The following is a 14877-nucleotide window of genomic DNA, read 5'->3' on the forward strand; positions in this document are numbered from 1 at the left end:
TTCTGTTTTTACCTTTCACAATAAAAGCAGGACTGATATTTTAAGCCAACTTCTGAACATATAAACTCATATGTAATGCTAGTAAAGTGTTCTTTAGGTCACTGACAAGATTTACCGTGTATTTCTGAAATGTGTTCAGTGTTTAGCAAAGAAAATTACCATATTGAAATTCAACATGCCCTTGAATGAGTCTTAAAAATACACTATAATGGTAAAACTGTACATGTGCCCCCCACATGAAAAGAATAGAATTATGAAAATAGGCCTACTTTGAAAGACAGGAGAAGAAATTTCTCATGAATGCAGTGAAGGGAGGCCTAATGCCATTTGATCCCACAGTTTGTAATCATCTTACAGTTATCCTTCCATCATTCACTGCCCTCAGGCTCTTGGTATATGCAGCCACTCTGGCTCCAGCATGATTCCAGTTGCCAAGCTGTTAGTGGCATCATTCATAAACGGTATTTCAGTCTGCTGACAGTCCGAAGACCTCCGCCATCATTGTCAGTCAACACCCCAACTCACAGCAGTTGCTTCACCTCCCTTTTTCTTCTCTGGCTCTTTCGCTTTCTGGTTCTCTGAATTTATATTTGTGGATTTACATTATCTAGCTTTATGCCTCATGTTGCAACACATTTATGTTTCTATATCAGAGAAAAGGACGTTTATGTTTTGCAGTTTTTTTTCAGTGAGATAACTCACAAAGAAGTTTGTGTTGGTTTTCTGCCTTTCTCTCCTGCTCTGTGTTTCTCACCACTCTTTTTTTTCTGTATCTCTGTCTGACTGACATGTGGTAACTCAGCAGCATTTAAGTACTCAAGGTGCAGACAGAAGCACTTTGTTCTTGTATGTTGGTTGGCTGGCTCCAACTGGTTTCCGGCCAATCCAAACATGACCTTCACACATAGGGATCCAGTCCATTGGCTCTGGATGATTTTGAGGTTTGGGGGTGCGGGCATTGGGACCAAGGAATGGGGGAATGGAGGTGGTTTTAAAAATGGATGATTGCGTATCAATGGGGTGGATGAAATGAGAGTTTGGAAAGGTCTGCCCATAGGGTAGCAAGATGGGCCTGTGTCCTTGAGTAAAGATTGGGGTTACATTTTGTAATGGTTCTTGTCTGAAAATCAGTTTAAAGTCTCCCGGTATTGTGTCAAAAAAATGAACGTGCAACACTAAGATTGCACTTCATGGCTAAGGTGGTGATTCTGAATTTTTCAAATTATGATTTCCCATGCCCATTAGCCAGTTTACCTTAAGTGAGTTTAATGAAAACAAGAGTGAGGGAGAAAGAGACATATGTGGATTGTGAGATAGATAGAAAGATACAGGACAAAATGCTCCATTGGTGCTGTTAGTGTCACTGTAAACTGAGAAGAGCAACATGAGGGCCTCTGCTGTCTTTATGTGTTAGGACAGACACACACATACAGGATTGTGTGTATGTCTGTTTAATAGAGCAGAACGTTTTCTGTAACAGTTGCTCCCTTCCACTCCAACTCTGGCACATTAAATCACTGCTGCTGGTGCCAGAGACACACTCTCTAAATCTATGCCTGTTGCTTTGCCTTATTGTGCTGGTTTTCATCTTAATTTGAATTTTATGGTCGTATTTCTCTTTAAAAGTTGGCCTCTAAACTCACTTGTCTTTCTTTCTTTTTCTTTCTTGTGTGAATGTGCTTGCTGTGTCTGCTGATGATTGTCTTTTTTATATACTTGCATGCCTGACAACAAATTTTGGATAAGTTGTACCTCATTTGTTATACTATCTAGCTGTTGTAATTAAACAATATCACAGGACTTCTGGTTACTGTACAATGCACAGCTATGGAAATAAGTTGACTGTGGGTAATTTGAAGTCTATTCTTGTTAGGACTATCCTTGAAGTGAGGTATGAAAGGCCAGTTTTTTTTACCATGCTTGCCAATGTGACTTTATGATACATAGCTGAGGTTTGCATCGTTCATGTGAAAAATAAAGGATGCAGAAAGTTGAGTTATTGCTCTGCTCACTGAGATCAGCTTTCCCAACCAGTACAGTATTTCCCCCCCCTTTGGCAGTAGATTATACTTAAAACATGCCAATTTCAACGCTCAAGATTATATTACTGTAAATTGTGTTTTTGCAAAATGAACAAATGGGGAAATACTGAACTCTTTGTCTTTTAGCGACTCATTATAGAATCATTAGCAAGCAATGCAAACAAGCAAACTTTATTTATAGAGTAGCACATTTCATGGAAAAAAAACAGTGTGTAGTGTCACAAAAAAACAATAAATTAAATTTTGTATACACAAACTACATACAGACGTAAATACAGTTCCTGCTTACAGTTAATACGTACAGTATCTACACAATTGAGCAAACTAGCTGTTTAAACTCAAGTGTTGTCCCAGTCAACATTAAACACCAGTCAGTCAGAATAAAATATTTGTGTTGTGTGGTCTCTGCTCCGTAAACCCTGTTTCTAAATTAGTAGGATTGTAATTATAATTTTTCTTGTTAACTGGAATGAAATGAATACTTATCAAAGTTAAGTTACAGATCAGTTTTTCCCCATCTCTTATTGAACACAGTTATGTTCTATGGTTCACGTGCACCTCTGCGTTAGCAGTTACAATACCTTAAATTCTCGTGTGCTTCTCCCACCTCTATAAGGTTTCAATAAGAATGTGAGAACACATTCATTGGGCTTTTATTGCAGGTTAACACTCACACTGCCTCGCACACCTCCACCTTTCTCGTGTGAAAACATTCTTCTCAGGTGTGACATTACAGGTGATTTCCTTTCGCTCCTCTCTGACTCTCACTCCTCTTAATATATCTCTTCACAGGAAATCATAAAAGTTTCAGTGAGAACTTCTTATTGTTTGGAAAGTTATTTTTATTGTCTCCAAAATGCCTCTGGCTATAGTGAGTCAGTATTCTCACTAAGACTGCAGGTCACATGAGGAGTCACCAGGGGTGCTACTACCTTATCTCTTGCTGTCTTTATCTGTCTGCCCCTCTCAGCTGAGTGAAACAGTGTTCATTGTTCTGCTTATTGTTGGCAAGGTTTAAGCTAACTGTTTGTAGGTTCTTGCAAGAAAGACAAAAGTGAAACCTCAGCTTATTTAATACAACAAAAAAGATTAATTAAATACAGTAAGTAGTTACTGAGATATCTCAGTAACTACTTACAAAATGTCTATTATTTATCCATAATATTAAAAGCACCAAGTGCATGGATTAGCAATTCTTGGTGATGTATCACCAAAATGTCTTAAATGAAAATGTTGTAATGTTGATGTTGTAAATACAACTTGTTGACAGCTGTTATATTACAGGAAACCAGGTCTAAAAGAAGTGTGTTGCACAACATCAGAATGAAGGGGAAAATGTGTTTCATGATGTCATCCTAAAAAATGAAACATTAATCAAAGTCTTTTTTATACGACCAATGGCACAGTGTCAGTGTCATAAAGCCCAATTCAGACCAAAGATTTGCGAGAGGACGAGTTGAAACAGGTAACAACTTGCAATGCGCCGTCCTGGAGACGGTGTATCATCTATACACAAAAACTCTCTGTACCCCTGCTCTGTTTGCAGCTTTTCAGGCTTATTTTGTGGTTGAATATAAGTTGTAGCTTCTTAAAATATGAATGATAGTGATAGCGAGATGCTGACTACAGCTGTATTTGTAGTAGTGATGAAACGGCGAAAAACATAAAACAAGCATCAGATGAACTGTATTTGTAATAAATATGCCACAATAATATGTATAACCAGAGCCAATCAATCAGTCAATGAGAATGTGTGTGTGTGTGACCCACCGCCCAAAACTGGCACACAGTGAGGATGTAAACAGAGGGCTCGGTGGGAATGATTGGCTGTTGAGGTGATGTGCTTTACGTTTGAGAACCAGCCGCTGCCGATTTGACCCACTGAGTTGCAGGTGACACCATCAGCCGGCTTGAGTCACACCTCTGCAACTTCAATGTTCTAAAACAGTTGTGAATCTTTGGTCTGAACTGGGCTTTGCAGGAGTGTTCCCCTATAACGAGACGTTCAATGGCTATATGAAACAGAAACCTAGAGTACCTAATCATTGACCTGAAGTGCCACATCTAACATATGAATTGCATTCTTTCATAGATTAGATGTTGACACAGCGTCCTTCCGCTTTGTGCTCTCAACATCACATCCTGGCAATATGAGGGAAATATTTTCAAGTGTCAGTCATCCTTGTGTGTTCATCCCATAATTATGATTGTTGTTGACAGATGCTGAATGCAGTATAATTTGTTTGCTTTGGCAGTTCTCAAGAATACCTTAGTTTGACCTTGAACTACACAGTTTCAAGCTGATCACATGTTCCTGGGTAACCGTGGCCTCATGTATTGCCCCCCTGTGTATTGTAGTTCTATCTTTTTAAGTAAGATTTTAATAAAATCATCAGAAAATGCATGTGTAGTTTGGGATTTTGCAAAATTTAATTGAGTCTGAGTCAGTCAAAAATATTTAGCACTGGTCGGGGAGTACTTGGCTGAACAAAGGGGTATGTTAATGAAAAAAAGTTGTAAGCTATTATCTGAAATAATACATAGCATGCTAGTCTAATGTCTTTCAGGTAGTAATAAGAACATACCAGTAGTTAAAATTATGTTGTTCATAATAAGGAAATGTAATGTTCATTCTGAAGCTGTGCAGTGACTTAGGTGAAAACTTGCAAAACTCCCATGTGTTCTTGCACCCGAACATACTGCCGTCTGTCTCTCTCTCCCTCTGTCGTCATCTGTCCTGCTGTCGTGTTCCTGCTGAAAGAGAAGGGTGCGTTTGCTAGCTGGCGTTGTTGTTATCTGTTTACAAGCCTGTGTTTGTTCAGAGCTTGATCATGTTACAGGACAACCCATGCTAGTCTCAGTCGCCTTCACACACACACACACACACACACACACACACACACACACACACACACACACACACAGAACACACACACGTACACAGACATAGCCCAGCAGTAGTCTAGTTTAGACTGTCAGTTAATCCTCGAGCAGTTGCTGAGGCATCAGTCTCCAGCTGAACTCCGCCCAGGGCTTCTGTTTGTCTGGGGACGACTGTTAGGCCTTATAGAATTTCTTAAAACTTATTTTGGTGTTTTGTTTTGATTAAGTTTTTTTTTTTTTCACTCCATGCTGCACCACTCCTCTTTCATTTTCTTTATTTGAATTGTTGGCCGTCCTCCCTGCTCCTTATTAAGACAAAGATTCCAGTGCTTTTGGAAAATATGTCCTGATTAATGGTTGATTGGCTGGTGGTGAAGAAGTGTGAAGAGTTCATTTGGAGGATCTTTAGCGTCAACGAGCTACGCTAACGAGAACACTCTGTTAGCAGGAAAGAGATACTGTTCACAAGCCAAACTAAACATTCTCTCTCTTATTTTCCCCTCTGCACTCTCTCTCTCTGCCACTTACTTGCTGTGCTACGTGTCAATCAAACCTCTTTCGCTCTCAGTCAGTCAGTATTTCATTGCTAACACTCTCTGTTGCTGTTGATCTCTATGAATTCAGTGTTAATTATTGTGAAAGTGTGCAGAACCAAACAGTAGCACAAATGTGATATAACAGTGGAAACATCATGATTATGCAGAGTGTATTAAAACTTTTGCAACAAAACATGATCATGTTTGGGTGAAAATACGACAATATTCATACATGAAAATTTCATTTATTTTTACTGATTCCATCGAAAAACAGCATCATAAAAGTCCTAAATCAGTAAAATTCCTATAGAGCGCTTGCTCTTATGTCGTTTATCTATGTGTTACATGTCTATGCGACAGATGAGAGCAGTGTTGTTTTCTCTGCTAATCCAGTTTTCAGCCTGACATTTCTTCTGTTTCTGTGTTTGTGTGCGTGTGCATGTCTGTGCATGTGTGTGTGGGTTTGCTAAATATGTATTTCTAGCATGATGTGTCGGCCGGAGCTCTGAAGGCAGCATTGGACGGCGTGGTGCAGGAATGTGTGAGCTTTGTCGGTGTGGACATCAACATCTGCTCCGAGACGCTGATGAGGTAGACAACACACGATGACACACATAGACATGTGCTCACAAGCAAGTGCACCCTCTTCTCCTGCTCACACACATTCAGACACACACAGATGCAAATGGTGAAACGGAGATGAAGTGGGGCTTAGACCTCTGACATACTTTCCCTTAGCAGTCACAACATGGCAGAGCTTCATTCACACTTATGCACAGGCACATGCTCGATGCTTTCTCTCTCTCACACACACACATACACACGGCCTGCCAGCTTTCTGTTTAGACTCATGCATCACACCCTGGCCTCACTTACTGGGCCAACTGGAATCAACAGAGGGGATTAAGCAATGCACATACACACACATCACTCTCACACATAGAAATGCACATATATGCACAGTCACAAATATCTCTGATAGTACACCATGCACTCACACACTTGTTTACAACAACATGTACAGTACATATTTATGACTGAGAAGTACAGGAAGTGCACACATTTTATGTACACACACACTTGACGTAGATACAAACAGTATAAAAAGAGCTGGCATTAGCTGCAGGGCAGGCATCAGGTCATCTGTTTACCTGTCTGCTCTACAAGTGAGCTTTTTCCACTCCTGAAGTTATGCTACACACACACACACACATTAAACACACAGACGTGTTGATGACTGAGGTATTATGGGAGTGTTGACATTGCCGTGTGTTTTAGCGTGAGTGAGTCACTGTGGGCATTAACAGAGCAGACCTAATTGAGTTTCAAATCACCTCTCTTCGTTGCTCGGCCAAAACTGGACAAATATACTCACTAAATATTGGTTCATGTGCGTCTCTTGTGAGTGTTGCCACTGCTTGTTTAAATGCCACGTCACGGTCTGCAAAATCTGCTCTGTTTGTTTGTATATTATAGAAATCAGGGGCCAGATGTATAAACGATACATATGCAAAAAAATGTGCATACGCCGTTTCCCACACATAAACTGGTATTTATGGAAGAAGAATGTGCGGTGAGAATGTCTGTACCACACGCATACTTCAAACTAGGCGATACCGCAATGATGGTTTACTGGTACATGATGCATTAGTGGTATGATCGAGAAAAATATCCGCAACTGTGTGTAATGGTTAGGCATCTCATTTCGAAACTTTGGTTTACCTAAGTTTAATTTTCAACTGTACTGTTTCTCATATTATCATCCAGTGTAGAACAGAGACCTCAGATACAAACACACAGACCTCAACAACTTTTATAAATACACAATGTGTTGTGCGACATTTTCCTTTTCTATTTGTTGTTTTATATCCTAGGCATGTAGCAGGCCTAAATGCAGGCAGGGCGCGGAGTATTGCAGAGTGGAGAGAGCAGAATGGTCCCTTCGCCAACAGGGAGCAGCTCAAACTGGTCAAAGGCATGGGGCCCAAGACCTACCAGCAGTGTGCTGGCTTCATTAGAATCAACCCACAAACCCTACACAGGTACACACTCATATGCAAATTTTGTGTAGAGATACATGCACAGGCACATGGGGTTGACTCAGATTCTGTTTCACTTTGCTGTCTTACCTGTTTCTCATGAAATAGGTAAGATAAATTGCAAAAAAAAAAAAAAATCCTCACTTACTTTTAGGGGAGTATAGCCAAACAGGTGACTTTGGTTTACTTTGCAGAGGTTTTGAGAATTACATCTCTGAGATTTTCTCTGTTTAATTTTGTTTGTGGCGCTCAAAGCATTAAGAGTGACATTACACAAATCCAGAAGCAACATCATGCTCAAGGTTCAACTTCATTGTCATTATATACTATGGAATTGCACAAGGAAAGGCGGCCCATGTTACACACAAAAATGGTGAATATGAGACAAATAAACTAAGATAAATTACAGTGTGCATAATATGAATATAAACTTGTAGTGCAAAGAAATTAGTTTGCAGTGATATGGTGATGTGCAAAAGAACAAAAAACATGACAGAATAGCACAGAACAAAAAAAGTATTTTTCGTCGAATGTAAATAACATGTTTGTCATGTAGAGCAGAGATAGGTGAGAAGCAGGGCTTGCTATTGGTACTTGATACCTTTTAAGGCATTGAATGAAACAATGTAGTACCAAGTGGTATCAAACTCCTTCAGTCGAACAATACCTGCATTTAATTCTTTCTGTACCAAGTAACTTAAGAAACTTTTTTGACTAGTGAATGTTCATATTTAACCAGCCACTCAATAGATAACCACTGTTTTTGGGCCGGTGAGTGAAGCAAATCTACCTGCAACATGCATATTTTACCACTATTTGGGTGGGTAGTCGATGGTGCCGATTTGTGACCAGCCCAGATCTAGAAAAAAAAGATTACTTATATAGTTTTGCTCTCAGCCAATCACCACAAGTGTTCCTCAGATTTAAGTGATGTGTGATTGGCACGCTACCACAGCTATAACCAGCTACAGTCTGTGGTAAGGTGAAGTCTAGCGTGATGTATTTGACAGTTGGCAATTCAGCATGCTGTTCAAAAGTATAGCCATGCTACATGCCTGCTGGCATTTTATGCCACTGAATGCTTCCATTTGCATAATGAGTATCAAATGAAGTAGAAAAAATAGCAAATTAAGTACTCTATTCATATTAGTATCACTTTAAGGGTACAGGTATTAGTATCTATACCTTCATTTTTAAACGATACCCAGACCGAGTGAGAGGAGTTGCTGCGTCATGGTGGTGTAAGGAAGATGAGGTAGAGTACAGGAGGAGTCAATACACTGCTTCAGTAAAAAGTATTGAACTGAAATAGTACAGACACAGGTTTAAAGTGTATGTGGATAATCCAGAATAACACCTGTTTCTAGAAAGATACTTATAATGCTGTGAGTGGTGCAAACAAAATTAATTAACTTCTATTATACTGAAGTGGATGCAGGAATCTCCGAGGCAGACAAATATAAAACTTAAACCACCTGCGTGACTAGATACAACTAGAGGTAATTGAGAAAGTATGTTTCTTGTAATTTGGTGAATCAGCCCTTTGATGCAAAGCTGTGTTTGGATTATGAAGGTTTCCTAAGACTTCCTCATAAATTTAAAATACTTTTCATAATTGTTCAAACAGTGCCAAATCCTCACCTCACCCTGCACCAGAGAAACCAACAGCAAAGAAGAGCAAAGGAAAGGCTGGTGTCAACATACCAACCTCATTTAACCCCCTGGACCAGACCTGTATACACCCTGAGTCCTACCACATTGCACAGAGGTACAGTACACACAAACACACACACACTTTTAAAGCAGTCTACCCCACTGGCCAAGGCATGTTCAGGCTAAGATGGAGTTGATTTTGACACCGTCTCATATGGGGCTGGTTATAGTGGTGGAGGACTCTGATTTGATTTACACAGACATGGGATACAAGAGAGGAGGCGTTGGCTTTGTACGTGTGTGACTGTGTCTGTGTGTGTGTCCTCGTGTGAGAAATGATTGTTAGCGCTGCCGATGCTGATATCAAAAGCACATTGAACATCTGCCCAAGACTTGTATGGTCTGTCCTTGTGTGTGTGTGTGTGTGTGTGTGTGTGCGCGAGAGAGAGAGAGGCACACACACACACACACACACACACACACACACACACATATGAGGGAGGGCCCTCTCTCCTACAGCTGTAGTCACTCAACTGTGTTTAGTCTACATAAGTTCTGACACTAGTGGCTCTAAGCATCGCTCCCCTCATGTTGATGCGCCTTTAATGGCCTCCGTGCATGTGTGTGGGTGGATGCGTCTCCGTGTGCACATGTGTGAAGATAGATTCATGCCGCTTGTATGAAACTGTGTTTTTGCTTATCTTTCCTACTTCAACAAAGTGACCATGCCTGTTTGTGGGATCATGTGTCTGTTTTCAGCAGAGACTGTATTGTACAGTATATCAAAGAGCTGTTGGGTGGCAGACATTTAAAAGGACAAATGACAGCCTCCCTCTATTATAATACACCCATCATTCCTTTCTCGGGCAGACACTTTTCTTTTTTCATCCATCCATCCATCCATCCATCCATCCATCTCTCTTTCACTCTGTCTGTCTTTCTCAGTAGTGTTTATTATCACAGCACAGTAAGGTGCCCAAATGCTGCTGTTGTATATCATATATATCATCGTCAGGGCTAAAAGAAAACTCATTACTTCATCAGCTGATGAGTCTGTATTTAAGAAAATTACTTTAAACTATAAACAGTAGGTGATTTATTAATTTTTTGCAGGGTGTCACAATGTTTATTGAAGTGCACAGATTTTATTAACTGAGCGGCATCATGTGAGATGATAAAGGCTAGAAATGCTGCACCAATTAAAATAGAAACACTCTGTTAAATTTAAGATTCTCAGTAATTTATAGGTTATAGGTCCAGGTCCAGATCCAGGACAGCGTCTGGACCTGGACTAGGGTACGCTTATCGGTAACCCCTGGGGGATGGAGAGAGATGGCAGGGTAACAGGGGGGATGCATTGGTCATGTTGCTAACAAAGTGGGTTGCATCCACCCTTATTCCACCTCCAATTGCCTACTGACTAAAAAATATGACAGTTTAAATCCATTTTCTTTCTTCTTTTAAAAAGTCTTAATCTCACATTCAATTTTAGTGTCAAGAAATGCCTGGACATGTGACCTGTATGAACATGTACGTGAACCCTAGCTCTGTTTAGCATCTCCATTTCAGACAGTACTTTAATGTAGTAGGGGTTGTTAAAAAGAACCGATTGGAGTGTTGAGAGTGTCTGTTGCAATCAAAGGTAGAGGTTTTGTGCACTGACTCTTAAAAGAGGAAGAGTGACAGTTCTCTCTTGACCAATCAGGAGACTGCAGTGTTCCTAGCTACACTTTACAGTATTGGATCTGTGTGCTAACTGCCCCAACAGAGGGGTGTCAAAACTGCGGGATGTAATGTAGTGGCTCTTTTGGTACCATCCACAACTTCTGACAATGGAAACACAAAAATAACTCTTTCACTGTGTAATGAACTGGACTGATCTGGACTGCTTGGTGAACATGACGCTAATGACTGCTGTATTTGTACATTAGATAACCTGCATGTAGCAAAGTCGGTGCTAGTACGTTGTAGAAAATCACCAGTCTGCTGTGCATCTGTCTTTCTTGGCCGCTTGTCTTTTTTCTCTCTATCATTAAATCTTTCTCCTGTTTCTCAATAGTCCACTTATCATTCTTTGCTTTCCCTTTTCCCTGCTGTGCATGACTCCTAACCCTGTGTTAGCATATGTTGTATCCTTTGTTATGACTATCCAGTAATCCTTGTCCGGCATTTGACTCAATTCAGTGCAAATTAATTTCTCACCTGCTGTCACATATATTATGCGATGGCCTCAGTCTCACAAACTCTTGCAGAATTTGGGAACCAGATTTGCTTTCCCATAGTGTGTCTTGTGGTTTTACAATGTGCCACTTCTGAGGTCTGATGACGATACTGGAAAAGCCATGTCAGCACTTGCTCTTCCTTAGAATTTAGACAACCTGATGACATGAAAAAAAATCCCCGTCTTCCACTGAACATTCAATCTCAGAGTACGTTACTCCTTTGCAAAATCAACCATCGAACATGGTGGGTGTTTAGTTGAGACTGATTCGGCTGTCTCTTCACATAAGCCCTCAACATTACAGTTGTAATCTTAGACTTTGATTTGTGTGTTTGAAAAAATATTGCTGTCTTGGTGAATTTTATCGTCATTCATCGAAAATTATCATTTAATTCAGAATTAAAATAAGTAATTACATTGACTTTAACAGTGTATGACTTTTCCTAACTTTGAGTTTTGGTTTCATGTCAGCAAAGATGTTTTTTTTTTTAGATTCAACTTTACATTTTGTTAATCTTATTTTGAAATTCTTTGGAAAATGCTCTCCTTTACAATCACTAATTAGTATACTGGGATACATTTAAACCCCTGAATAAAATATCTTACACTGTGTAGAGCTTTAGATGCCTCGATTCTCTTCTCACATCCTCACCTACATCTGATGGGAGCAGGAGGTATGGAGGGAGGTTTGTGGAGGAATGCTGTTTGTGTGTGTGTGTGTGTGTGTGTGTGTGTGTGTGTCTTTATGGTGTATAAGGAATATCATGTTCATCACATTAGTGAAACTGGATCGTCCATTACAGCTCACAACCCACACATCACCCCCTTTATGTAACCATATACAACACACACACACACACACACACACACACACACAACCACAAATGCACAGACACAAGTCGTCTACCATTGTTTTAGAAATAGTTGAAAAGCAAATATTGAAAGGCAACTTACCTGTAAAGAATATTAATATTCAACTTTAGTGGATCTACTCCATTAGAATAATTCACATCAAAATATCAAAGAAGCATTTTGTTGTTAAACAGCTGGCTCCAGTCCATGAAATATGTACTCTGATATGAGACAGAGGGGGTCCACTCTCTGATGAATACCTCTCTGATATGTAACAGTGGGGGCCCAATATTTCTATAATACAAGACAGAGTGGGTTCTTGCTGTGGGCCTGGATAAAATCTATATCCCAGCCCACCCAACCCCACATTCACACATACACACACACAGTGTTGGTAGTAATTATATGAGTATGAACCCAACAGTGGTGGGTGGGAGGCCTCTGGACTCCTGGTACCCCTTAAATTCTAACATACACCCGTGGAAAAATGAGACGGGTAACACACACACACCTGAAAGAGTCTACCACCCACCTAAACCATTGTAGGATCTACAGCTAGAATACAGGCTGCTCCTAATTCAACACCGCTTTCACTCCTTCAACCCTCTCCTCTCCCTTTATCATTATATCTTGGATATTTTGTCATTCACATGTTTAAGGGATGCACCTATGTTTTATCTGGAAACTGATAATCTGCACTAGGTGTGGGGAAAAAATCGATTCACTTAAGTATCTCAATTTTTAGTCTTATGATTTTTTTAGATTATTTTTTAATGCCTGAATTGATATAATTCAAATGGGGACATGGAAAGAAATTACCGCTTTTGTTGTGGAATCTATAAGCAATGGGACTATCTGTTCTATCCTTTTCAAGAAACACAAAGTCAAAGCAAGAAAGCAGAAAATAATGGCCAGTCCAAGGATACTGACCTTGAGCTGCCCATATAGCAAAGCGAATTCAGCCAGTGCAAACTCTCCGCTTGATAGGCAAACTTTCTGTTGCTGTGGTTACACAGATTAGACCCAACCTAATGTGAACCCTGGTGCTGGGGTTTGCGTTGGCTGAATTTGAGTTGCTACGGCTGCTAGAGCTTCGGCCTGCTCTCCTGACAAATAGTCTCCTCGCAATGAGGAGAAACGTAGGGAACATGGTGTGGCAATTCTTGTCTCATTTATGATCTGATAAGCACAGAGAGAAAGTGCGGGGCAAGGGGCTGAGCAAATCAATGTGCTGCGTACAGCTCTACTATAGCACAAGATTAACCCATTTTAAATACTAAAAAGGATAGAATATCTTTCTCAGAACAAGGTCACACAGTGCTTCACTGAATAAAATTGTTAAAAACAAGACCATAAAATAGTTTTAGTTTATCTACCTATTTTCTATTCAGTATATGATGCTGTTAAAATAAGTCAGAAAGACTGAGTGACATGTGATGTGCATTATTTTTGGAAATATGCTTAATGGTATATAATTTCTGGAAGTGTGTGATTCAACATTTTCCCCTTGTCTAGTGTTAAAAAAAGTAAACCAAAATCGCAATAAATTGTGTTATCGAATTGCAATACTTGTGGAATTGCAGTACTTAAAAATTGCATATCGCATCAGCACTCCGGTGTCATGATAGTATCAAATCGAAAGACTCTTGTTGCAAAGAAACATTCAGAGCTGCAGGCATGTAGGCGTACTTGCTTGGTGTCAGCACATCTGATATATATATATGCTAATAATCAGTCAATGAGCACATCAAACCTTGGGTATCACACAGGTATCACACAGGTATCACACAGGTAACCGCAGCCCCAGCAAGTGTAGCATCAGTGTTGCTTGTCATCAAGCTGACATTTGCTGTGGAAGATGGTTCTGGTTGCTCTTCAGAGTGGCTGAGACCTTTTTCTTTTTGAAATATCTGTATCCTGACCATGAAACACGGATATTAATACTGGTGATTCAGCGCACAGATTGAGTGGGACTGAGAAAGTGTTGGGGTTTTTTTTCTGATTTTTGTGTTATAGTGAGTGGAGTTTATGATATTGCACCACTATGCTTCGATGATAATGGCAAAATAGCATCCATGCTGTTATCTTTATTAATGTGAATAAGCGTTGAATCACCCTCATGCATGAATCATACATCAATAATAGCCTAATTTTATGCATGATCCACGATGATGAGGATGCAGAAACACAGATAGAAAAAATAGAAGATGCATGGCAAAACTAGCATATTGTCAATCCTTTAGAGACTTCCCAAAATTTCACAAATCATGTTTTCGGGTGAATTCATGTCTTATTAAGGTTGAGCCATGCTCCCCTGTAGTTTACACCCTGTTTTGAGAACTTCTACAGATTTAGACACAGGAAGAAAGAAAGACAGGAAATACTGTGTGTAAGAGAGAGAAAGAGGGATGACCTACAGCAAAGGTCCCAGGCTGGATTCAAACCATGGGGGCTATGTGGTATCCATGTTAGACCACTAGGCAACCAAGACACAAGTATTTCTTTTCCTGTAAAAAGATATATGGTTGGAAAGTTAAGAAGCCTAGGGAGACGCAGGAGACAAGATCCTAGTGTTAGACAGACATCCATTTTGGTCCAAAGGTGCTGTTTCCTCACCACTAAGCCATTTCTGGCACATGCTCAGCTACTAT

At 39.9% G+C, this 14877-nt stretch overlaps 1 protein-coding gene across 1 annotated transcript in view; it reads left to right on the forward strand.

Moving 5' to 3' along the window:
- The window catches only part of srbd1 (S1 RNA binding domain 1), a 60920-nt gene that overhangs the window by 41438 nt on the left and 4605 nt on the right, over nucleotides 1-14877 (forward strand). Inside the window, exons 17-19 of the mRNA XM_050071638.1 lie at nucleotides 5946-6052; nucleotides 7336-7503; nucleotides 9128-9268. Coding sequence (XP_049927595.1) covers nucleotides 5946-6052; nucleotides 7336-7503; nucleotides 9128-9268 — 416 coding nt within the window. The remainder of the gene's footprint in view (nucleotides 1-5945; nucleotides 6053-7335; nucleotides 7504-9127; nucleotides 9269-14877) is intronic.

The sequence above is a fragment of the Epinephelus moara genome, chromosome 19 (assembly GCF_006386435.1).
Source record: "Epinephelus moara isolate mb chromosome 19, YSFRI_EMoa_1.0, whole genome shotgun sequence".
In the NCBI taxonomy this organism is placed as follows: Eukaryota; Metazoa; Chordata; class Actinopteri; order Perciformes; family Serranidae; genus Epinephelus; species Epinephelus moara.